The 26,560-nt window shown below is 44.8% G+C and overlaps 1 protein-coding gene across 1 annotated transcript; it reads left to right on the forward strand.

Annotated features, from left to right (window-relative positions):
- Window positions 1–1,164: 1,164 nt before the first annotated feature.
- ACE2 (angiotensin converting enzyme 2) lies at window positions 1,165–26,369 on the forward strand (the record flags this gene model as incomplete). Its single annotated transcript, XM_082487444.1, has 18 exons — window positions 1,165–1,347; window positions 4,350–4,508; window positions 6,420–6,513; window positions 7,137–7,280; window positions 8,626–8,738; window positions 9,290–9,398; window positions 10,139–10,236; window positions 11,742–11,911; window positions 12,995–13,221; window positions 14,387–14,531; window positions 16,123–16,221; window positions 16,889–17,011; window positions 17,368–17,540; window positions 18,624–18,682; window positions 22,926–23,026; window positions 24,045–24,161; window positions 25,415–25,609; window positions 26,249–26,369. The coding sequence occupies 18 exons, from the start codon at window positions 1,165–1,167 to the stop codon at window positions 26,367–26,369; spliced, it is 2,430 nt and encodes an 809-aa protein (XP_082343570.1).
- Between the last annotated feature and the right edge of the window lie 191 nt (window positions 26,370–26,560).

Raw genomic sequence — 26,560 nt, forward strand, 5'->3', positions numbered from 1 at the left:
GTTTCTGGCTTTGCTTGGTGGGGATGCCTGTTTCTGGTGGCCCTGCTGAGGCTGTGCTGCATTCAGCCCATCACAGGCAGCAGGGCTGGAGCTCCTTTCTTGGGGTTTGGCAGTGAAGGGACTGATTGCTGCTACTCCCATGTAGACAGACTCACAGTGATTTTGGAGAAGCTCTGCTGGGAACTAGAAACCAACCCCATGGACATCCTTCAGAATTGCATCTCAAAAAGCCTCCCCACAAGAAACAAACAAACCCAAAACAAAAACAACCAAGTGATTCTGAGCAGAAATAGGCTAATTTAAAAAGTACTAAGGTATTGTCTGATCAATAACACTCAACCCAAGCTGCATTTCCAGAACTAATTCATGCATTGATTTTCCCATTGATTTGCAGTAAGCGCTAGGTTCCTAGCTAGATTAGCAAAGGTATTTAGATATTAAACTGGGATCATTTTAGTAGTCTTAGTCACCTTAGTACTTAAATCCAGTTGATTTATAGTTCAGATTAGGTCTCTACGCAAGATGCTGTGACCTCATGAAGCCTCTTGCTACTTTTTGATAGTTCAGTCAACACGTTTAAAAATCTGGTTTCAGATGCCACAGATGCTTTGAAAATGAGGTATATTCTCAAAATCACTCGGGCTTTGCAAAGCCTTCTAAAAGATGGGCCTAAACACCCAACCAAGTACCCTATGTTGGGCTAAGTGGGGTTTCTTCCTGCCTGGGAGTTGAGGTTCATGGCTTGGTGTTCTAGTGAATTTTCTAAATATTTTTGCAGCTTATCACCAACCTGTTAAAGGATTCACAGATTCTGAGCTATCAAAGACACGGGCAGGCTATAGATAAAGTGACCAGCTGTATCATTGACAGCACATTTGGGAAACATTAACCAAAAGTAAAAGCCTTTTATAAGAAGGCCATAAAATGGCAGGAGTAATTATGTTTTTCCAAAGTTAATCATTGACTTTTGTTTATTTGGCTTTTTATAAAAAACTTTTCCCTTTCTCTCCGACAATGAATAAAACCTATAAAAGGCCCAGCAAATTGGATTCAGCCCTTTTTCTTCACGCTAGCCATGCTTGAAGGCTGATGAGACAGAGCCTGGCAGAGAAGCTCACCCGAGGAAACCTACTTCATTGGGAGGTTCTCAGCCTGGACACGAATATGCTGGTCCAACTCTTGCTTCTCTGTGGTCTGAGCGCTGTCGTGACCCCTCAGGATGTCACACAACAAGCCCAAATGTTTCTAAAAGAGTTTAACAGGAGAGCAGAAAATATCAGCTATGAGAGCTCACTTGCCTCATGGAACTACAACACCAACATCACTGAGGAGACTGCCAGGAAAATGGTAAGTGCTCTGTCCTGCGGGTTTTACTGTTGTTTTAGGAATCTGACAGCTACTTTCTAGTTTATTTTGGTTCCACTGAGGTTGGCTGAAATTGCAGTGCTACTTCTTTGGTAGATATGGTTTAGTTTCAGGAGGGTAGAGGGGCTTGCTTTAACCTACCAATGCCTCACTTGGAGGTACCTGGGCCCCTACCAGCCTCTACTGCCTAGGGTTGGTGCCTGGGCTGCCTTCGCACTGCATGGGGACAGCCAGAGGCTGGACTTGTCCCTAGCCATCACCCTGAGTCACACCAGTGAACAGAAGGAAAAGGCGAGGGAGTGCTGCGTGTTCGGCCCCAAATCTGAGCTGGATGGAGAGAGATGCCTTCTTCTGCTTGAGGTCCACCACCACCACTGCCTTCTGGTGCAGCATTTCTGTGCAGGGCCCCTTTCCTCTTAGAGAGGGCACAGCCAGAAGGGGATGGTCTCCTCCCAGGGCCTGGGCTAGTTGTTGCCCTGAGGCGCAAGGAAACAGGATTCAAATCTTGTGCCCACATGAGCTCAGGTCTCCCACTTTTTGTAAGACCGAACTAACACTGGGCTTTTTACTGACATGGACAACACTCTCTCTCCTCTGTTACTGAAATGGTTTTATTTCTTACGGAATAGGCAAATATTTTCTGAACATAGGCATTCTATTAAATGTTTGCTGATGGTTCTATGTAGTGGTCCTCACCCTTCACCTAGTGGGGGACCTTCCCTTCTGTCTCCCATCACTCTTCTCATAGTCAGGGCTGTTGGTAGACTGCCTGGAGGTATTAAACTGGGAAAAATGAAGTGAGACCATGGATTTCCAAATGTCAGCAGTGGAGTTTGTAGTACAGTGGTCTAGTACATTGGTCTGAAAGGCAATTTCGATCTGCAGGAAGGACCACGGCATTTGCACTGATGCTGTCGTGCAACACAATTTGCCCTGCTTCTCAACACCAATCTCTAGCTGTCCCAGCCAAGGGGGTTTCTAGGTCTCTAGCAAGCGTCGTGTTTATCAAGAGCAGTCAGCCATGATCTGGCTGGTTACCGATACTGTCATGCCTCAGCCTAGCATCTCGTAACTTTGGAGCCTTTCAAAATGAACAAAACCACCTTGAATTTTGTAGCTGTGAACTCAAGTTCTAGAGAAAAACTATTCAGAGTATAAAATAAAGCTGAACATCCTACATCTACTTCTCCATAATGGTTTAAGTCTTCCACTTTGTGGTTTTATAGCTTAATTAAAACATGGTATAATTATCGTATTTCCTAATTAAAGCAAGGAGACTGGTTGCTGGAAGAAATCCTAATGACTAATCATTGTCAGTCTGGAATGTTTTCTGAGGCACCAGGTACTTAAACTGTAACGTTTCCAAACACGTAAAATGAAAGCCCCATATAGTACTTTCAGCATTAACGAGATGATAATAAAATACGTGAGGAGATACCAGCAATAAGAACAAATTAGTCCACTGCTCAGAAAGGACATTTCCTCACACTTGATCTCTTCAGTAGTGCTGATAATAAACCCACTGCTTCTCCTCCTCCCTTTCTGCTGGAGGAGCAGAGTTAATGACTACTATCCCTTCTGGCTCCTACCCATCCATTTTCCTTGTAAATTGAGCCACAAAAGCCATAACTATTCCTCTGACTTATCAACTGATTCCTCTAATTCAGGAAAAATCAGACAGTAAGCTAACTTCTTTCCCCTGGCTTTTGTAGTCAAAAAGCCCCCTCTTCTGCCCTGCCTCTTCTAAGGCACCTCTCCATCTCTCCTCTCGGGACAAGGAGTTTGGAAACAGTTTTACACAGTGATGCTCTTCCTCTGGGTGCCTATGAAGCTCTTGCCCACTGAGCTTTGCAAGCTGCTGAGGTGTTTGCTCTGCTCCCATGGAGAGGGAGAGTTGGGAAGGCCTCCTGGGGATGGCTGCCCTCCCCCAGAGGGGCTGCATGGGCAGGGGCAGACGCAGGGATGGGACTGCCAAGGGCTTACGCCTGCCACCACCTCTCTCTGATGGAGCCCAAAGTAGGTACGGTAGGTCCATCACACACATGGGGCTGGAGAAGCTGGGCGCAGCTCTGACAAAAGTGTTGGCACAGGGCTGAAGTGTGCCTGAAAGAGCTCATAAGGGACAATATGGCATTTGTGCTTCCTGGTGCCTTGGCAGGGAGGGATGGGCGTTACAGGTGCCCTCTCCACAACCCAGGAAGCTCTGGCATAAGCACAATTAATTAAACTGTCCCAAGGACCGAGGTTAATTAGTACTGCTCTTGTTGCCATTTTGGATGGGTCCAGATGTGCCAAACTATGTACAAAGACATTAACAAAAGATGAATATGAATAAGACAGTCCCAAATCCAAATAATGTTCTAATGGTGCTACTTTGTGCACTGAAGTTTGGGAGTTTCATGTGTCACGGTATGTAATTGCAGCAGTGGTAAAAGCAATCCCATGCAAAACATTTAGGTTTTGTGTGCCCAATTTAAGCACCTGTTCAGAGTCTCCTATGCCCAAGTATAGTCTTCCATTTACCAAAACCTCAGGAGAAAGTGATGTTTGCATAATGAAAAGACTCAATGTCAATATCTTGGCTGCTGTCTGTCACTGCTACTGAAGCAGAAATGGTGAATGATGTCTGCGTCACAGAGCTCTTGTGCCCTGGCTTGTATGTGGTTTCTGTTAGGCACAGGTGGGTGAAGGAAAGCACGAAGGGAAGAGTACGCGGTGATTTAGAGTAGCAAGGGAACACAGCTAGGTGATGCTGGATCAGTTATAACAGGCATGGTGTGAGGAGCCAGTCCTGCTTTTTGCTATTTCCAAAAAAAAAAAAGGTTTTCTGGATGTGTGAATAAAACAAAGCCAAAAAGTGCAAGTACTCAACCTGCAATCTGCAGGTGGTCTCCGCAAATGAAGTTCTCCCCAGAAGTAATATTTTTGCCCATGGCTGCACTCTTTTGGCAGAGTAATTCAGGGTTTGTGTGAATCCCTTTCAGACTGAGGCGGATGCCAAGTGGTCCGCATTTTACGACGAGGCCTCCAGGAACGCCAGCAACTTCCCGTTAGCCAACATCCAGGATGCTCTCACCAAGCTCCAGATCCAGTCTCTCCAGGACAGAGGATCATCTGTGCTGTCAACGGAAAAACGTAACAGAGTAAGTTGCTGAATTTAGCTCATTTTTGTCGGGTGAGTTGAGCTGTTTCCTGCGACACCCCCCAGCGAGGGCACGGTGCTGTCACCACCCTGCTTGTCTAGGGGTGATGGTGTCTCCCAGCATCGGTATGGAGAGTGTACCTGTATAAGGTGCTCACAGCAGTAACAGGACCGGAGGGGTGGTCTGTCTTAGGAAGCTCGTTCCCATTCAAGTCAGCAGTTTTGCCATGTAATCCATGCAATGAATTCCAAACACACACACACCTCAGAGTTGTCCTTGCACAAATGGCCGGATTAGTCATAAGAGGAAAAAAGGACCTGTGGTAAGTGCTCGGCTAAGTCCGGACTGAGGGCAATGAGCAGAAAGAGACGGGTGAAAGGACTTTCAATGAGTCAAAGAGGTGGAGGTGGAGGAAGTCTTTCTTTCTCTGCACATGTTGCATTATCGAACTGTGAAAAAGAGGGGATGTTTCTGTGCAGCAGGCACCCTGGGATGCCGGAAACTGGGGAGAGTTGGTGACCTCCTTCCGCAGAAAGCTGCTGAAGGCCAGCACGACTCATAATGAGATGTGACACTTCCACTGACAAGATCATGTAAAAGGCATGATTATGGATAATGACTATATGTGGAATTGGAGTGAGCAACTATGCAGACTCGAAAGGGAATTATAACTGAAAACTTGAGGGTTAAATTAGTTTCCTAATTGAGTTAGGGGATCCTACAGTCCTGGTTATAGAATAATCTTGAGATTTTTCTGCTAAGATCAGCAGTGTTAACCACCATGCAAGAAAAGCAGCAGACTGACTGGATCTTCTGTCTGATCCAAACAAGATGTGTTTCTGGAAAGACAGATTACCTTGTTGGGAATGCTTACAAGTCCATGCAAACATATTTATTTTGGAGTACAGCAATGCACTGATGGCCATGTTGTCTCAGTTGATGAGGTATTTTCTTCAGCGTCCTCCCTGTTTAGCCACTTGCAGTTTCCTAGACAAATGGCCTTTGATGCTGAAATTGATGATTCTTGCTTGAAAAGTGACTTTTTGCACAGTCTGATGGGATTCCATAGGAAGATTTAAATATTCTTCACTGATACAAAAATTTCCCTGGGTACCAACTTATTTTAATGCTGACAGACGTAAAGTTAGAGCTAGTTGTTACCTACCTACCCCTCCCACTGACGGCTTTACATAGTTCTGATTTAGAGCTTTAAATGAGAAATAACATACTCCTAAAGGAAAAGCTAAAAGTGGTGCATGTTTTTCCTGATGTATGAAAACCTGAAAATGTAAAAAAAAACCCAACAGAGCTATATAGCATAGCTTCTGAGATAGCACTGAGTGATTTCAGATGCAATTGGCCTTCAGCTGACCCAAGATATGAGCTGTAACTTCTTTGTAATGGAGTGTGTATATATATATATATATATATATATATATATGCAATCAGTGTGATGCGATGTTAAAAACCACAAGCAAGAGTCAGCCTGGCAGCATCTGCAGAAGGAACCCTTTTTGCTGCCATTCAAAACCACGACCTACCTGGAAATTTTAGGTGGGTCCATGCTTACGGAAGCACATTGCTAAGCTTTATTGTTTTATTGCTGCTGTATATTGATAGCGCTCTCGTGACAATCTGTGCTCATTAAATTCAGAGCTCTGTCTGACTGGATATTAAGGACCTGTAGATTACGTCATACATTTGGGAGATTATCTGTCTTTTCCAGCTAGATCCTCATTCAATAGTGCATTTAGGCAAATTCTTTCATTAATCTCTACTGAGCTTAACTATACGCTTAAACGTTAAGCTGGTGGGTGAAGTGTTGAATCGAGCTCTTAAGGAATTAGCATAATTGGCTGTTATTTTGCGCAGAGTGGCTTTCTAACGGGCTATCTCGCATCTAACTTGCAGCTGAGCACGGTGCTAAATACCATGAGTACCATCTACAGCACCGAGACCGTCTGTAAAATCGACAACCCGTCTGAGTGTTTGGTGCTGGAGCCAGGTACGGTACTAACCACTGTCCCTACCGTGTCCTTTACACTGAGAGTTCAAAACCAAAAAAGCCCAAGGGTGGCTGCTGACTGCAAGAGAACAGGCTGTAGTTTCAGTAGATATATCCTGCTATCTAAAGCTTAGTCATAATTTAATTGCACCTTGCAGTTCAGGGACCTCCGGTGAGCCTGCTGCCCGTGAGACATACTGTCTCCTACTTGTAGTAGGCAGAATTTGGAGAGGGCTGCTCAGCTTGTGTGACGGTCTGCCTGTCACCTGGGGTTTGCCTACATCACAGAAAGTCTATTTTTTTCCCCTGTCATCAGTCTTGTTGGACTCAATGTCGTGTTGAGGCCATTCCCAAGAACGCTACCAACTTAAGGGAAGCCAACGCAGAGAGAGCATTTAAGAGACTTATGATCTGCTCCGTGTCTCTTAAAGAGAAGAAGGGGGAAACCTGAAATCAGGAAAGAATGCAATAAAATAATGGGATATTTCAGTGTATGAAACTCAAAGTGTTTTCTTCTTAGTTCATGAAATTTCTCTTGGTTTGGCTCATTTGCCTGCCTGTGAAAGAAAAATAAAGAGATTATGCTTTTTCAAGGACAAGTACTTTTTTTGTTGTTCTGACAGGTCTGGATGCTATCATGGCTAACAGCACAGATTATCATGAGAGACTGTGGGCCTGGGAAGGCTGGAGAGCTGTTGTTGGCAGGATGATGAGACCATTATACGAAGAGTATGTTGAACTTAAAAATGAGGTTGCAAAGCTTAATAGTAAGTCACATTTTTTTTTCTTTTTTTTTTTGGCTTCCAGAAATTAACAAACGTACCACAGCCTTCCACAATTTGCACAGGAATTCAAAACCCATGCTTTTTTAACACATTGATGATCAGCGCTTTGCACATAATTTGCTCTTGGTGTGCATGTCGCAAAGTGAGAGGCAATGCAGACAGGTGCCATTGACCAGCCTGGAACAAAATGGGGATGTCTTTGCTGGCTCCTTTTCTAAACACCATAATGTACCAGTGCCCCTCATTACGTACTGCCTTACCCAGAACTGCACTGCTTGTGATTTATGGGCAAGCATGCTCAATTTAAACAGCTTTCAGAGTGCTGCTGAGTCTTGGTGATGTCTCCTCTTTTCTAGTGGCATTGACCTTGTGGCACCAGCCACAAGCAGTGGTACATTTATAAGGAATATGCCCTAACCGGAATGATCAGATTTGGTAGGCCTGGGCCCAGCAGATGCAGCCAGGTGCTTGAAAAGGATTTTGCACTGAGGAAAGTGTGCTTGCAGTCAGAGATCTCCACACAAATCACAGGGAACTGTCTTTTCAAAGAACAATGGCAGATGGCTGTTAATTTTCTTTGGGGGTCTTCTAAAATAACTTCTGAAGTAGCAATATCATCTGGCTCTTGACCAAACTGCAGCTGTATCACCTGTTTTCCTATACTCCTTGTTTTATGAAAATGGTCAAGGTGGAGCAAGACATCAGGAATAAGAAATTATATTCCAAATAGTTAGACAGGAAAAAAAAAACCCAAACATTAAGAAATGGTCATTGTTACCTTCCTCTATACCACCAAGGAAGAGACCTCAGCTATGAGCCATTTCTGCTCCAGCCTTGGTGGAGCTAAAGGACTGGAAGATTTAGTGGAACTGGGAGCTGAATCTCAGTCCTGGTGTCTACCCCTGCCCTGGTGGTTTTGTTGCTGGAGGAAGGGGCCCATATTCAATGTCCACCAGCTTATACCTTCTTTGAGAACCCCTTAGTATCCAGCCTGAGCAGAGGCTGCCCTCCCTCATAGCTACAGGAGCTCCAGTCAGGAGTGATGATTTCCTTTGATCTCCATCTCCAGCTGAAATGACCCTAATTAGCAAACAACTGTGATTGCAATTTCCACATTTCTTGGAAATCTCCTGTACCTGCACATTCATGGGACAGAGCCTCAGGGGAGCAGTCTCCTTCCCCTAGACCCAGAGCGTCTCGCGCTTTCCTGCTTTGCTTTGGGGAAAGGCTGCGGGTCTGCATGGGATCAGCAGGGAGCTGCACGGCTCCTGCAGACCTGAGCAGTGCCATGTGTGGTGTCCTGATGTGATGCATCCACGCTTTACAGGTTATTCTGACTATGGAGATTACTGGAGAGCAAATTATGAAGCAGACTATCCAGAAGAATACAAATACAGCCGTGACCAGCTGATCGGAGATGTGGAGAAGACATTTGAGCAGGTAGAGGCAGGAAAAAGCTGTCACCTGGGCCATAGGGTTGTGTTTTGTGATAGTGGGCTCACGTGTCAATGTTGTGAAGGAAGACGAGACCTGCTCTAAACTGGCTAATCTCAGTCTACATGGGGTTAACAGATGTTGGGAGACATACATGACATTTTAACTCTGCAGCCACTCTAGGACCAGCTTGGTCCCCTTGGGCTGCACAGCACCAAAGGCTGGGAAGACGGGAGCTCTGCAGATCCATGTCTCTCCTCCAGGTAGGGCCCATGGGGGGAGGTATGGTGCCCATGGGGTAGATGGCATCCTTGATACTCCACATCTACAGTTAGCAATACTCCCTCCCCTGTACCCAAGCAGGACTTCTGGGACTAGGATCTGGACTCAGCACTTGAGCCCCGAGGCAGGGGGCAAAGCTCAGCTGCAGGCCTGATGTGCACTTACTTGCCGGGAGAATTTTGTCAGAGAGTGCTTCAAGGCTCTCTGTTTAGGAGGCATGAGTGGCTTAGACCAAAGAGAAAATAATTTGTTTCCTTCTCCTCTTCTTTCTCCAGATAAAACCTCTGTACCAGCAGCTGCATGCCTACGTTAGGCACCGGCTGGAGAAGTTCTATGGCCCTGAGCTCATCAGCTCCACGGGATGCCTCCCTGCTCACTTGCTGGGTATGTCAACGTGGCCGCGTCGTGCAAGCATGACTTTGTACAGAGGACAGTCACCTTCAAGGCACATGGGAACGGAGTAATCTGCCTGTTTAATCAGGTTATTAACAAACAGGTTACAGATAAGAAAAGGGGAGAGGAGAAATGGAGAAGTCATCCCTGGCAGAGGTGACACAGGTGCTTAGCAGCACAGGCAGGTAGGGAAGGCAGGTGTCCTCATCCATGCTGGAGCTGGCAGCACCCAGTTCAAAACTCCAGCACTGGGCTGGGACATTTCCCTCCTCTCTGCAGCGCTTGACTTCCTGAGAAATTGGAGTTTCAGAGGAGTTTCAGAGAGACTTGGTTTTTCTTTTAAATCTTATCCTAAGCTCCCGCATTTCAGGACTGCTTTCAAAGTGTGCAACATCAAGCTGCCATAACTGTAATGTATATGAACACGTCAGTGGCAATCACATGGACTAACAACATGGATGTTCACTTGCAAATAGACCTTTAGGAAGGTGATCAGTCCCGAAACTATATTTTACAAGAATAGCTGATCTCGGGAATAAAAGGATCTTTGAGCTGAGTTTGACCTATGCATGACTTCCTAGAGCTGCTCCCCTCCACATCTGGATCAGACCCATTTAGAGGTATAGGAGGCCCTATTTATGACACTGCACAATTTATAGAACCATCTGGCACTTTTGAACGATATGTAACCAATCATTTAAAGTATTTCTGTGTTTCTCTCTTTTTTGAAGGTGATATGTGGGGTAGATTTTGGACAAACCTGTATAACTTGACTGTTCCCTATCCAGCCAAACCAAACATTGATGTAACTTCTGCAATGTCTCAAAAGGTAAGACATGCCTTTAGGCAATACGCATCATGTAACAAATCTAGATGGTATAAAAATTATACATCACATGCCAGCTGTTTGCTAGAAAACCGTAGCTGCCCTAAGGCAGACACACCACCAGCAAAGCATTGCTTTCCACATCGCTTTTTGCTCTTCACCTTTATGTGTTCATGCATTTTCCACTGTACCTTTTCCCTTAGCTGTTCTCCTCTCTTTCTTCTCCACCCTCTTTGACTGGCCTAATACTGGCTCCAAGTCTGTTTTCCTCAGAGACACCTATCTATTAAGATATATGTTTTTGTACATATAAATATTTCAGGTCTCGCGTAGCTGGCTGGTATCAAATACGACCTTTGCCAGCCATTACCATAATCAAATACTTTGTATATCTCAGGGTTTTTTTTTTTGCCAGTCTTGTTTATTTGGATACAGCTAGGAAACTGCAATGCTGCCTGTTATCTTTTGATAACTGCATAGTACCATAAGGTCTATGTTTGAGATCTGTAGTGGTAATAGCCGTGACCACACCTTTACCAGACTGAGAACATGGGTGAAGATAACTCTCTGTAGTCTTGCCTAAGCTTCGCTCCTTTTATAAAATAAAAGGTGATTCATCGAATTTGATTTCTGAAATGTGATTATTCACCTGAAATCTACCCTCCTTTCCTAGGGAGCACTCCATGCAAATGTTAAGCTGGCAAGAGAAGGAATAGCTAAATTTGATCCGTAAGCAGTATGCACAAGTCTGCATTAATCTCACCTTGATTTTACAATCCTGACCCCCTTGTAGCCATAAACGTGTGTATACTGAAGTACCACCATGAGGAGGAAAGCATTACTTACAGAGCCTCAGGGCAAAAGCTGGACTCGTCCTTGTTGGTGGACGTGCCCCATTTAGGATTTTCATCCAACTGAGCTGTCTGCCATCTAAATCTCTGCAAAAACTCAGCCTGGTAAATGCAGAGCTCCTGCTATGTAGAATAACAAAACCTCTGAATGACAAAAATATTCTGGACATTAACATGCAGTTACAATCTTATAAGCAACTCCTCTAGATACTTTTGCCAGGTTTTATGGTTCTGGCCAAGATCTCCTCTCACACTCATCTGCTGGGAGTGTAGCTCCACTCCCTCAAATGAGTTGTCCCCAACCGAAGTGGCTGAAGGTTCGGATCCAAGGTCTGACATGCTGCTGACAGGAACGCCTTTTTTATCTTCACTACCTTATCTTTTGTTGTGGGCTTCTCTGGTCTGAGTCAGGTGCTATCTGCTGAACGTCTGAGTGCAGAAACCTATTTTGTTTGTGGGGAAAACACTTAATTCCAGTTCCCAGCAGAATTTACAAAAGTGCCAAAGGCAGACACTACCGTCTTACTCTCAGCAAGTCAGGTGCTCATCTGAAGTCGCTGAGACATAAGTATGAAGTCAGCTGCCCTGCGTTAAGCCAGACATCAGGAACAAGCTCCTTGCAGAAGCAGTGGTTAATGGTGGCATTGTCTCTTTCAGAAATGGGATGTGATGAAAATATTCAGAGCCGCTGAGGCCTTCTTCACCTCCATTGGCCTCTACGAAATGACTGAGGGCTTCTGGAATAACTCCATGTTCACAGAGCCAAACGACAACAGGAAGGTTGTCTGCCATCCTACTGCATGGGATCTGGGTAAAAATGACTACAGGTACTGCAATTACTATGACCCCTTTTTATACCACCTCCTAGAACATTCATATTTTCACTAAAGGTACACAATGGTGGTTTGAGTTATATTTTTTCTTATTTTTTGGTTTTTTTTTTTTTTTTTTTTTTTTTCTGGCTGATAAGAGGGGAAAGGAAGGCAAGAGAGCAGGGATCCTGTGGGACTGTAAGCCTTTCTGTGTAACTTTTTCTATGAAGACCTAAGGACTACTCTCAAATTTAAGCAGAGAAGTGACTATTATTTGTACGAATTACAGAAGTAATGACTATGTTCTAGGGCTTAAAGAATAAGCAGAAATGCAAGTGCTTGTGGATACTAGTGAGATTTGTGGACACCTGCACATTCTTCAGCAATGGCATAGGGTCCCTAGGTAGCAAGTGAAAATCTGCTGAGATCCCACCATCTTTCTTTAGCAGATATATCCAGTTTTATGGCAATCCATCAATCTCTTCCATATTTAGGAAAGGAGAGGAACAGCAAGTTCCCACACAATGAAGTCTCCTAGGGTAAATTCTGTCCCCTCTTGCAGTCCCCACAGTTACCTGGGGAAAGAGGGTGGTCCTCAGCAGAGCCTTAGTGGAAGCTGCCAGCCCCACACCTCACACCTCAGCAGTCTGGGGAGGGTGAAAGAAAACCCTATTTGGAAGAAATTCCTTTATTAAATAGTACCTACACGAGGATGAAGTAGCAGGAATCACTGACACACATTTTTTTTTACACTACTGTCTGCCTAAGTTTGATGGTGGGTACTCACTCCAACGCACACAGTGAGTTTATCGCCAAATTTCAGAGAGCCACTGCTCCTCACAAAACAGCAATTTTCTCTTGCTCCCAGAACAATTTCAAGGTGGCAGAAAGTGTTTTGCTGAGTTCCCCTCCAAGCCTCGCTCTTGCTGGAGGAACCACACTCCATGCTAGGATGCGGCTGCCCATATTTGGTGAGGGCTGAGGGGCGTTCACAAGCTCTGGAAGCTGCTTTGTCCCAGAGTTGCAGCAGGAGGGCTCGGGCAGCAGCTGGCTGGGCCACCGTCTCTCCAACCAAAAACACTTTGCTCTGGTGCGCAGGATCAAGATGTGCACCAAAGTGACCATGGATGACTTCCTGACCGTGCACCACGAGATGGGCCACATCGAGTATGACATGGCATACGCTGAGCAGCCCTACCTGCTAAGAGGCGGCGCCAACGAGGGCTTCCACGAAGCAGTAGGTGAAATTATGTCACTTTCTGCAGCCACTCCTCGGCACTTGAAGTCTCTTGACCTCCTAGAACCAACTTTCCAAGAGGATGAAGGTAAATAAGTGCATAAATATTATATATTTAAGTGGCAACACTTGCAGGCCTTATTTTGTAGCGGAAGATTGTGTCTGCAAACTGAGTGATCAGCTGACAGGCTTCTGAAAACCTTACCCCATTAACTTACCAGAAATTTTTTTCCTAAATCGCATCGTGAAGCAAAGATCACTACTTCATAAAGCTGCTGCATAATTTAGAAACAAATAGCTGGCATTTCATTACCTTCAGTACTGAACAACTCATCCCAAAATCTTCATAGTTCATTTAGATGAGCCTTCAATAGTCTTTTCAATTTCTGTTGCATGAATCTGTACATCTCTCTATGCCATGGTTTAGGCTGGGCTGGCCACTAAAACGAATGACAGATGCTCTCTTTTACCTCTCTCCCCTTCAGAGAAGGGAGAGCATCTCCCTTCAGAAGAGAGGAGGGAAAATGAGAGCAAGAGATTTATGAGTTGAAAAGAAAATAAATTACTTTAATGAAATATTAATAATAAAAAGAAAAGATAATAATATCAAAAAGAAAATAATGAAATATTAATTATAAACATCAGGCCTTATCTCTGCTAGAAGCTGGCACTGTGAAAAATATGCCATTAATTTCAGAGAGTTCAGTTAGTTAGAAGAGGTTTAGCTGAAAAGTAAAATTACTGAAAAGAAAATTTGTTCTGTTTTACCTCAAACCGGGACACTCTACCAAAGTATGCATTTAGCAGTACAAATGAAACTGAAACCTTGAGATTTACATCTCCCACTTAAGTGAATATTGAGCGGATAATGTAGGTAGGCCGTCATTATAATGCGGTTTGTCTGGCTTCTCTGAGTTTTACCTTATAAGGATAGAGATGTACCAAAGTCTTCAGCTGAAAATTCCCCAGAGCCAGGGTAGGTTTTCAGTGGAGGATGATAAAATGCAAATGCCAATGGGCTAGGTTATTTAAGAGATAAGGGGGAAAGAAAGAGAGCCAAAACTGTATACAATACCTAAGTGATTTTTTTCTCATTTTTTTTTTCAGTAGTAGTCTTCCTTCCACTTTTTCCTTAGTGAAAATCTGTAGTTCAAACCAGATGTAAGCATTAGCTGTAAAAGGAAGCAACTTTAGCTGTCTAATCAGATACTAATTGCTACCATAACCATTACTTTAACTGCTTCCCTCTTCAGAAACTGAAATCAACTTTCTGCTCAAACAAGCGCTAACAATTGTTGGAACAATGCCTTTTACTTACATGCTGGAGAAGTGGAGGTGGATGGTGTTTAAGGGAGAGATTACAAAGCAGGAATCGACGAAGCGGTGGTGGGAGATGAAGTAAGTTTGAGAAACAAAGAGGATATTGTTTGCAAATAAACCTGCAAAACCCACCCTTCACAGTTACTCAAGATACTGAGTTTCCTGTTCCCCCATAGGGCAGGATCTGTCTCTCAGGTGTTTCTACAAAGCCCGGTAGGGCGCCACCTAGAAACACCCAGCGTGGTGCAGACAACATCTCACGAGCCATGTAGCCCCATTAGTACTGTGTACAGCCCTGGGAAGTTTAACCTGCCTCTCGGCAGACTTTCTTCTCATTTCTGTTGTCAGCTTCTCTGATAAAGACAGCCCATGACCTTTGCATGGGACCTTCCAGATCCCAGGATCAACATTGCTGTCCCCCCGATGCATGCCCCAAGACATCTACGTAGCTTAAGTACAGCCCTTCCCTAAGTCTTTCTGGGTGTATGCTCTTGTTTGCTCCCCACCTCCTTAAGGACAAGTGGAAAGTGAAGTTCATTATACTTGACAGCCTGAGAAGCATACAGATCTCAAGCTATCAAATATCTATGCACATTTCTCTGCCTTGTGTTTCCTCAACATTCTAGAGTGCTTTTGGAGGCAAATTGTCTGCAAGACTCCAGACTGATTCTTTCCTTTCTTATGTATTAAGTTACCACCTTTCTTGGCCAAGAAAATACACTTCCCTTGGCAAGTAACATCCCGAGGTGCCTTTTCAGATTAAGCCCACCAGCCGATCTATTTTCAGCACCCTTGGAGCTCAAGATTGAAAAGTGGTTTGATTCGGACTGGAGTCAGTCATTTCCCGGGTTGGTTAACATGGGGGTATAAAAATACAAAGAAACCAAACAAGCCCCACGCTGAAAATGGAGTCTGCACTCTTAAATGAACGCAAACACGGAGCCTCCATCAGCAAACAAAATCTATAATAAAGCTTGATATAAGCAAGCCTCCTGACCCCCTGTAAAAATCAGTCAGCTTCGATTTATTCAAAAGTAGCAGAGATGTCAGAGAAATGGAGAATGACAAATTGTTTAGGGAAGCTCATCGCATCTGTTGTAGCGGCACTGCAAAGCTCTCTGCTGGAACAAGACCTTGAAATACAGGTTTATGGAAAATATTTCCATGCAAGTTTATTACCATTTTCAGAATTTAGGGCATGGGCTTGTTTCCATAGTACTGCTCAGGAAACTTGCTCTCAGGAGAAGAAAATGAAGAGAAACCTCCTCCCCAGCCCAGAGCCACAGTAAGCTATGCACCTTTTGGGTGACCCAGTCTCTGCATGTACTTACCCAGCACAAAAATGCAAACTCGGGATGGCGCGGGGCATGAGAAGTGGGTGTGAAGCTCATGCCTTGTAGATAATTTCATACCCCTAATTACTCTCTGCATGCCCTGCTATCTACCATACTAATCCCTTCCTTACACTATCAGTTTCAAAGCAGCTTCCTCTCTGTGGTCTCCAGCTGTGGAGCAGTACTCATTTGGGGTTACTGGCAGCTGTACGGACTTCTGTTTGGAAGTGAGAGAGGTGCTCATATGTATCAGACAATACAGAGGAAAAGCAGAGTCAGATTATTTTTCTTTATTATCTGCTGACAGAAATTCTCTGTTTTTCCTTCATCCCCAGGAGAGAAATTGTTGGCGTTGTTGAACCAGTCCGTCATGATGAAACCTATTGCGATGCTGCAGCGCTGTTTCACGTGGCCAATGATTACTCATTCATAAGGTAGCTCAGTGCTTAATTCATAACTTACATTTTGGGTACAGAACAAGCCCCGACTACCTAAAACATCTACTGGAGAGTTACAGGATACAGTCTTACTTTGTTTAAAGCCCTGACTGAATGTCACTGATTTCAGTGGAAGTTTTTCTGTGGACATCAGGGGCTGCTCCATAGCAGTCTCTGAGCAGCAAGGAGGCTGCTGAGCCTCTTGCCGAGCAGAGAAGCTTCGTGCTGCCATCAAACCATTGGGAGCACATCTGTATGAGGTGCTTGCCTCTTGGGGAGACAGCGTGCCCCGTACCGCTGTCATCTCGGCCACGCACATGCAGCCCTGAAGCAACTAACTCTGGACGTCCCTCCGTGTCCCAGCCATCTCATTTTAGAGGACTCAGCCAGAAGAGAGAGTTGAGCCTTAAAAGCCTTACTTGCTCCTGTTTTATGTGGCAGCAAACAGATTTTGGGCTCTTCTGCTGCATTTGATCTTGGCATTTTGTTAAGTCTGAGTTACTATAGCCTATAAATATCAGCTGGCCTCTCTCCCTGCAGTGCGGCCTCCCAAGCAGGAGCGACGGCTGACACAGCAGAGCTTTCCAAAAGCCAAGGGCTTGCGGGTTTCCTTGCCAGACGACTAACAAAACCTGTGCCTTCCTTCTCCTTGCCCTTCCGTTAGGTATTACACCCGGACCATCTATCAGTTCCAGTTTCAGGAGGCACTTTGCAAGGCAGCTAACCATACCGGCCCACTTCACACATGTGACATTACCAACTCCACTGCAGCTGGTCAGAAATTGAGGTAACAAAGCATATGTCTCACCTGCAATAAATCAGAGTATAACAAAGCCTAATTCATCCTTGAAAGTATCTGGAGTCAATGAGGTTGCATTAAGAATGAACCTAGCTTGAAAATTTAGCGTATATCTGCTCAGTTTATTTTGTCAAGTTGACTAAATTTATATCCACTGAGGATCTAAACATCAAAGGTTTAATTGCCCGTTAATGAGAAAATTTAGTTTTACTGATAGGAATGATGGGAGGAAGGAGGGAATTCAGAAGCAATTCAGAAAACTGATTCTGATCACAGATTGTTTTGCTAGATGGCTAGGTGGAATGTGGCAATAACATATATTACCTCTCCTTCCACATACACAGACAATTGCTTGAATTAGGCAGATCCAAGCCCTGGACTCAAGCACTGGAAAGCGTAACAGGAGAGAAATACATGAATGCAGCTCCCTTGCTCCACTACTTCGAACCTTTATATAAGTGGCTGCAAAAAAATAATTCTGGCAGATACGTCGGCTGGAAAACAGACTGGGCTCCATGTACGTATGGCTTGTGGGTGAATTAAGTACACTCAGTAGTCCTCACAACCCTTGGTCAGCAAAGTGCCTCTCTCTCATGGCTGTTGAAGGAAGCAGGGTTATGGGAAATGCACACCGAGCAGTAAGTTTTACTCATGGGAAGGCAGACTGGTTTCCGCACGGCCAAAGCTGGATAAATCGGCACACATGAGGTTTGTCACAGCCTCACCCAGTTTTCAGTGCTAAGAGTGTGGGATGGCTGTGCAGATGGGAGAAAGACCAGAGGCTTGGACTTGCGTGGTGCTTGCCTGAGAGCAGTGCGCCTGTTCTGCAGGGCTGGGAACCACTGGTCCTGAGAGGCAGGGATGCTGGGCTGGGGGCGTAGGGAAAAACCAGTACAGAAAAAATTCCTATTATTTTGTTTGCTGTCATGTGCCAGTCAAAGAAGGGAGCTCAAGGGGACGAAAATGAGGAGGCTGTGGAAAAATGCATTTTGTGGCTTATTATGGAGACATTGAGTGTTGAACCACCCAGGTTATATATGTGTAATCACTGTCAGTACTGGAGAGCACTGTAACTCTTACAGTGCTGCACCAGTCTCTAATGGTGGGATTCACCTAACCAGGCACCAACATCTGCATCTGAGCTGCTCATTCCCAATGGCAGGAATCACAGAATGGTCAGGATTGAAAGGGACCTCTGGAGATCATCTAGTCCAACCCCCCTGCCATAGCAGGGTCACCTACAGCAAGTTGCACAGGATGAAGTCCAGGCAGGTTTTGAATGTTTCCAGTGTGGGAGACCCTCTCCAGCCAAAAAGAAAAGAGGCATTTCCTTCGAGAGATGTCTAAAGTAGAGCAGAGGACTGCACTCTGGTGATGTGCTCACTCTTTCTGTCTGCTACAAAGCCAGACTTGGGTGACTGACAGCTCAGATGCAGATGTTTGCAGTAGAGGTTGCTGAAGGGAAACAAGATCAATCCCACCAAGCTGGCCCAGGGGAGCAAGAGAACCTGTAAGGAAACTCTAGCCATCCCAGCATTTCCCTGGGACAGGCTGTCTGTCGCTGCAGCTCTGCCATGGCCCTTCTTTCTTTTTAAACCAGATTATGACAACGCCATCAAAGTGCGCATCAGCCTGAAGTCAGCACTGGGGGACGAGGCGGTAAGTGTGTTTGCGCTGTGGCACTCTTCCCACTGCTCAGGCAACAGAGATGTTGTGCTAATGGCTCTCGGAAAACAAGGCAGGGTATAGCTGAACTTTGTGTCTGAAGAGTGGCATTGGCTCAGGTGAAGGGTTATCACATAAAAGATGTCTCGTCTGAGTATGGGGTCAGGACTCCCTCTACAATTAGTGGAAGGACCTCTCCAGGGAGTGATTACCCCATTTTAAGAAAGACATCTCAGCTAGATGAGTTGAGTTATTCTGTGGAGGTACCGATGGTTTTTTACGTGCTACAGGACAGGCCTGGAGGGCTGGCACAGGGGAACTCATGGACTTAAAACCAGCTATATTTTTCCCAGCTATGCTGATGTGTCTAAATAAAACCTCTACCTAATTTCTTCTAATTTCCATTATCATAGCTATGGTGGCTGCCTTCAGAAGTTATTATTGGAGCAGCTACTTCACGTTTAAATGTGGGCCTAAAGCAGAGGGGTTGAATCCCACTCTCTGTTCTGAAATGTTCTGACTTCACACTGAAACACTTCTGTCAGCATGCCTTTGCAGAATTTTGTTTGCCTGTTCGCTGTAATCTTTCCAGGCCCCAATATATTTGGCTGCCTCCCTGCCCTCCAACCCTTCTGCAGAGACGGCTTTGTTGTTAAGATTGGGGGGGGCAGTGCAGCTGCTTCTGTTTCAGACGAGAAGGGCTTTCATTCCCAAGAGCTTGTCTGCTTTCCCCAGTTATACCAGCTGGTCCAATAAAGTGTATTGCAGCAACCGAAAAAACTCATCAAAGCCAAAGATGGCTTTTAAGATTTTAAGCAGAGCATTGGCTTAGCCCATCTGCTTAACCCAGGCTGAAAATTCTCTCCTTATTCTAGCTGTGCCTCTTTATGCTAATCTCACAGAGGCAGCGTAGAAGGCTTAAGTGCAGACACTTCATTCCTGTTAATAGTCATTTTCACCTTCCAGAACATTAGTAATTTTCCAAGAACGAATATGTCATCAGGAGGTCATTTAGACCTGCGTGTTGGAGCCTATTGGACTAGCAAGGACACAATACCATAGACTCATTTTTCATAAGAATTGATGCCTTCGCTTCTATTGCTCTCTCACATGCAAGCCCCACTGGAGTTTTATTGCTTCCTAGACCGCTGAGTCGAGTTAGATACAATTCAAAACTGATATCAACAGCATGAGAAGGTTCCATATTACAACACATTTATTAGTCATTATGGTTAACGTTTAGCTTAATACCATTTTTATGCCTTCCTTTTGCCATCATAGTCTTTTGTTGTGCAATTGAGCAGCTGTAAAACAATCCCACACAGATTACTTAATTTGAATTATTGTATGGACGGTAGGTTCCTAAGCTCTGAAGAGCAAGCCATGCATTTTCCTCTCAAAACCAGTCCACATTACCAGCCTGCAAGAAAACTTTTCCGTTCAGTAGCTTGCTGCCTCCCCACATATTTCCCTTAGGCTGAGCTCCCGGGGAGCACGACTGCGAATGCTGGAATGCCAGCGGCGGGTAATGGTACATGCATGAACTGGCATAGAGAAAAGGCAGGGGAAACCTCGGGCAGGAATCCCAGCCCGGCTGCACAGAGCAATACGCGTTGGCTGCTTTATGCGGCTCACAGCGCACAGCAGCCGGGGACCCAGTGCCGCCGCTTATTTAAGACATCTTTCGAGCTGCTTTGCACAATTAGGGTAGCGGAATACGTTCTGAGTACACCAGCAAATCTCATATTTCTGCTCCTTCGCATTAGAGAGATCGGAAAGGGGAAGACCCCCCCCTCTTGTGCAGAGGGAGCTTCGTTGGGGGGGGCAGCGGGGGCAGCTGCAGCGTGCACAGGCGGTCCTGCCCCTCTCGGCTACGTAGCCTGGCTGTTACCAGCAGGGAGGATTCAATGGCCCAAAGTTCTGGCAAATTAAGCATCCAGACTCACGGATGGGCTTACACCAGCTGTGACAGAGTGTGGGGCTGTCGCAATTACCCTGCTAATTGTTTTCAGGCTGATGAGATTAAAGCTGCAGTCTTGGCATCACTGGATCACCGGAATAGCTGATGAGGCTGAAACACCCACAGCTTTGCTTCAGCTGGAGCTCTATAAAAGAACCCTCCCAAGGGAAACTGCTGCAAGACTCCTGTTGAATCATTTGGGGTCTGTCTTATTTAAAATAAAGGGTTCCATGAGTGTCGGTCTCCTGACTACCACTCAAAAATGGGAACCCTCTCCAAACGCTAATTCAAAATTCCCCACCAGGTCGATGTCATACGTGTGATTATGTTGTAAAAGGCTGGCACGCGAGGCGGTGTTTGGAAACGGAGAGCTGTCAGCCTGCAGGCATTTTGATGTGCTTTACAATGGAAAATCCCATTTTGAATTAGAGGCCAGGCTACCACTGTCTTTCAAGTCACGCGTGGGATCTTGGAGGGAGCACGTTATAACAGAGCAGGGGTGCTTGGCAAAGTTCATTTTGGTCTGAAAGGCAAAGCGGCCTCTGTAATGAACGGCGGGCACCAAGGCAGGTTTCTGAGATGCCTGAGGGAAGGCGTGGAGATAGTCATTGCTCAGTCACAGATCAGAGGCCAGCGAGGTACTTCCCATCCACGCAGCCCGTAATGGTATTTATAAAGGCAATTGAGAGGCACAGTGGCAATTAAAATACATCAGACTTAAAAAGACAAAATATATGCCATAGAAACAAGTAAATGATTAAAAAGCTAAGATGCTAAGTACAGAAAGCAGCAGTAGAGGAATCAAGCTCAATTAACTCCTAGCTCAATAAATAAATAAATAAATAAAAGCACTGCAGAGTCTAAAGACGTTGGGGATAAATGCAAAATGGAGAAACCCCCCACAAACGGCATTGTAGGCTGTGACGGGGAACACTGCCAGCTGCCGGAGAGAACGGCGGTAACACGGAGGAGTGCTTCAGCGCAGGGCTCTGCCCGCCGCCCGGCGAGCAGGAGAAAGCCGGGGGCATTTGCCCAGGCAGAGGCGACTTGCAGCTTTGACCTTGGCTAGTGGGAGCCGCCGGAGCTGGCACAGCCCCTGCCCTCCGCATGCCGCCGGCGTCGGGCTGGGGGCTGCTCTGCTCCCACGGGCTTCAGGTCTCCTGCGTGAATCCAGGGGCCCGATCCTGGATGGAACGACAACCGCCGTCTCCTTCTGGTCTTTCCTCCCTCCCCTGTGTTCCTCTCTCTTCGTTTTATGTCAGTGTCAAGAGGAGGACAGGGTTGAAAAATGTCGCTGGGTTTTATAAAGCCTGTTACAGCAGGGCTGCCTTCTGCCGCACCTTCCCAAATGATACTCGAGAAAGTCGGGAGTTGTATAAAACTGTCACTGACAGCATTTATAGGCATTCCTGCTGAGGTACCATAAACACAATCAAATCTAGGCCTTCGGGGGATAAAAAAAAAAACTGCCACAGAGTTCAAACAGGAGTTGTCCCTTCGTGCACACGCAGTGTTGCACAACAGACCCGGCTGCGTTATCAGGTGGTTTTTGCCCCCTGTACAGCTCCCACTTTCTGCCCCAGAGAAGCTGGTTTTGACTTCCACTGCAAATAACTTTGGGCTCATAAGGCAGGCTGGGAGGAGCCCGCACATAGGCAGTGCATTTTTTATATCACCTATCTATTCTCCAGCGAAAACCAACAGATATATATGCCTGCTGCAGAAATACTGATGCAAAGAGTTTTTTTACCAAAAAAAACCCAAACCAACCTCAAACTAAAATCCCAGCTCATCAAGCAAATAAATGAGCCACTTTCACGCAACAACCCCACCTCAAAGTTTTTCCTCCTGAAAGAACAGGTCTGCAAATAAAATTATGTGAGTAAAACAAGATCTAAATTATGAAATCTTTAGACTTCAAACAGAATGCACACTATTTAGTAGGACTAATGTTGCTCCTGCTGCCTTTGCTCCCCGTAAGGCAGGGAGGTGGGATGGGACTGCAGCATCTTCAGCAGCCCCGCGTAAAAGGTACCAGAAAATGCAGTGTCTGGCAGCAGGGATGCCTGCTTGGTTATTCTCCTGCAGAGCACCCAGATTAACAGAGCTAAAAGGTTTAAGTAGGTTCCTGAAGTGCTATCATGGCACAAATAAATGATACTGAAGTGCATGCCATGCATTACAATGGCCACTTCTTTCTAGAATGATTTCTTAGTGCCAGATAACTTGCCGTACAATCACTATCTCTGATGAATTTCTCTTGCACTGTTTTTGCAGTACGAATGGGATGAAAGCGAGCTCTTCTTGTTCAAGGCATCCATCGCCTATGCCATGAGAAAATACTTCGCAGAGGTGAAGAAACAAGAAGTTAACTTCCAGTGAGTGGCTTGTTTAATTGGGCTGGCTATGTCTATATTGCTTCTGGTTCGCTAGCGGCATGAATTGGTGGAATTAATTGTGCCTTCTGTCAAATGTAAGGTGACAGCAAACAATGTTAAACATCAGCTGGTTGCAAAAGGCAAGACGCCAGCTGGGTTACATGCTGTCTTTTCTCTTTACTCGGGAGTCTGAAGTTTAAGAGTAATGTGCTAAAGTTAGGTAACTTGAGTGGGTCCAGAAGGCTTTGTATCCCACAGTTTATCAGTGGTGGAAGTGAGCCTTGAGAATTTGTGCCCAACACCTATATGGGAATATCAGGGAAGATACATCGATAAGAAATAAAAGTTTCTAACAATGTATGTGTAAGATACTGAATAGCCAAGAGGCTTTGTGCCCAGGAAAGATAAACACATTGATTATAAAGCACTAGAATTCTGTGCAGAGTTACTAATCTTATCCAGGTTCACTTACAAACATAAAATCTATCATTTGAAACAGACAGAAAAACAACCCTTACCAACAAGGTAAGAAAAACAACCCTTTTTATTAGGCCTCTTCAAAAATTTTTGGAAGCTATATACTTAAGCTATTTGATATTACTTTATAGAACATCAGTCATGTAATGTCTAGGATCTATTCCCCGCAGAATATAAGGAAGAAGGATTTTTATTTTTTTTTTTTTTTTCACTTGGTACTTCATACAACACCTCATTCAGGAGGACTGCCCCAAACACTCTGTTCTGTAGCTGATTATGTGCTTTGGAAAATTACGCCAAGGATTGTCTTAGGTACAGGGTAGACTCTCTCCATCTCAAGTTATGAATCAGCACATGGAAAAAGGATTTCTGTCAGGAAAATTGATTTCACTTGCCAGTTGAGGTCACTAGGAAACATTCACTCAGCATAAACTCACCCCCAGGCATTGCCGATCAAACACAACTGTTCACATGCCTGAATTTAAAGCTAATGTCATCTCAACAATCAAAAAAACCGCTTTTGCTTCTGTTTCTCATTCAGGCCTGAAGACATTCATGTTGAGAGTCAAACACAAAGGGTCTCCTTCTACTTCACTGTCAGCATGCCAGGTAGTAATAGCAATATTGTGCCCAAAGCTGACGTGGAAGATGCCATCAGGTGAGATTTTGCTCTCTGGGGAAAAAAAAAAACAAACAACCAGGTGAAAGGGTGGAAAGGAAAACAGTGCTCAAGTCAGCTGAGGCAGAAGGGGTGATAAGAAAATCTGTTCTGCAGTTAGTTAGCATGGAAATAGTGGCATGAGAGAAGCTGTTATGACAGAAAGAAAACAGTCCATCTACCTGATGGTGTCTTGGACAACAGCCAGTGTAAAATGCTTTAGGGGACTTGTAAAACTGCCATAACACATCTAATTGCATCATACCTTGCCAGGAAATATCATTGCTCAAACTTTAACAGGAACTATCTAATATTCTGAAATCCAGGACACAGTAACGGGGTGTGCACGCACGAGTTTTCTTCCTCTCATTAGTGAAGACTCAGTGCAAGAATTATTGTATAGCAAGGACTCCAGAATAACGATGTTTCAGAAAGACAGCCAGATGTATTTGATTATACAGGAAAGAAGAGGTCAGGGCAGGAGCTAGTTCCCACTTACGGGTCAATGAAGAGCTCTTTTATAGCACAGTATGACACCGCTGTAAGTCAGTGCTGTAAAAATGATAAGTAGAACTGCAGCTCTGCAGGTGGTCAAGGATAATGTACAGTGGGAAATGAAGAGGGCACAAATCTAAAAGCCACAGCAACATGAGATGGGGTTGAAAAAGCAGTTAGAGGAGTTGGTGAACTGAAGGAGAAGAATATGGCTATGAAAGTCACTGTCTGGTTAGCACTCAACAGCAGAAGCAGAAGTTCAGGGAAAAACAAGGCACAGAAAATATACCAGGGAAAGTTTTCAGGGCAATGAAAAGCACAAGAATTGAAACTGTGGAAGACTGCAGAGAGGAAATGGCTAAGAGGAAGTCAAAACTGGGGTTTTCTTCACATATCCAAGAAGCTTATGGATAGCCAAGAAACTTAGGGTAAAGAGAATGAGGGGCAAAATGCAAATAGAGGGGGAGATCAGAAGGCTGTTTGCCTCATTTTGATAAATGTTAAGATTGAATTTAAGAGTTCATACAGTTTTTGAATATGTCAGTTAAGATGCAACAGACTAAAGGCCTAAGATACTGTGCTTGTCACCCACCACCCCGTGCTAGAAGAAATATGGGTTTAGCAGTACCTTCAGCACAGCCTTTTCAACTGAGCTGTTCAGGGGAAGCTGGGCACACTGGAGATTTATAAAACAACTGAAACTGTTTATTTCCTTCCCATAAACATGTGAAACTCTTTGAATTTGCTCTCGATGGCAGGATGTCTCGGGGAAGAATCAATGAGGCTTTCAGACTGGATGATAACACTCTGGAATTTTTGGGCATACATCCAACCCTGCCCCCACCTTATGAACCACCAGTCACCATCTGGTTAATTATATTTGGGGTGGTCATTAGCCTGGTTGTCATTGGAGTTATTGTCTTGATCGTTACTGGGCAGAGAGATCGAAAAAAGTGAGTAATATTTTTGATACTATGATCATGACCATTGGGAGACACTGGGAAGATTGAATCATCAGGGTGCTTACAAATGGGCTGCCAAATCTAACTGAAGCAAGTTAAGGAATTAAAGCTTGTTATCCCACTCCCATCAACAGTGATGGCTAAAGGTTCAGCTCCCTGCCTTTCAGTGCAGGGCAGCTTTGACAGCTTTGTGCAATTTCTCCATCATCAGCAGCTGGGCACCGTGGCCGCAGGGAGCCGTGGTGTGGCCAGGCTTCTGCCAACCCCACTGTGAGATGGATGGAGTGGCCTGCAGGGAACACAGTGCCTTCTGCAACAGCAGAGTTTGCCCACACCCCTCAGCACCTGCGGTTTTCCATACTCTTGTTGGAGGTTGTCCAGTAATGTGATTTTCCTTAAATATTGCTGTATTAACAGCAATATAGCTGGGTTGGTTTTCTACTTCTCTCCATTAATGGGGTTTCTAAGAACGTAGTTGGTTTGCTACAGTTCCCCTTAAAACCAACACGATTCCTTTTGGTATAAATATTCCCAGTTAAGCACAGTATTATTTACAAAAGGCTCTTTTGGAGATCCAGAGGGACTGGAACAGAACAGAGGCTTCTAATATAAAATGTTTTTTCATTACAGGAGAGCGAGAGAAAGTGGGAGTGTCACAGGAGAAAACTGTGAAGAGGTGAACCCTTATGCTGAACAGGGAAAAAGCAACATGGGGTTTGAGCCATCTGAAGAGACACAAACATCATTCTAGAAGACACTAAGACTTTATGTTTGTTTGTTTGTTTGTTTGTTTGTTTTTTCAATTATCTTTTAACAATAGTGCCTAGCAAGGACCAAAACACTATGGATGTCATCAAACATAATGTCTTCTGGTTGACCGTTAATCTATCAGTTCACAGACAACAGCAACTAAATTGCTGGTTTTGTGGTAACTAGAAAATA

The sequence above is a fragment of the Vanellus vanellus genome (assembly GCF_965231255.1).
Source record: "Vanellus vanellus genome assembly, chromosome: 1".
NCBI classification, from domain to species: Eukaryota; Metazoa; Chordata; class Aves; order Charadriiformes; family Charadriidae; genus Vanellus; species Vanellus vanellus.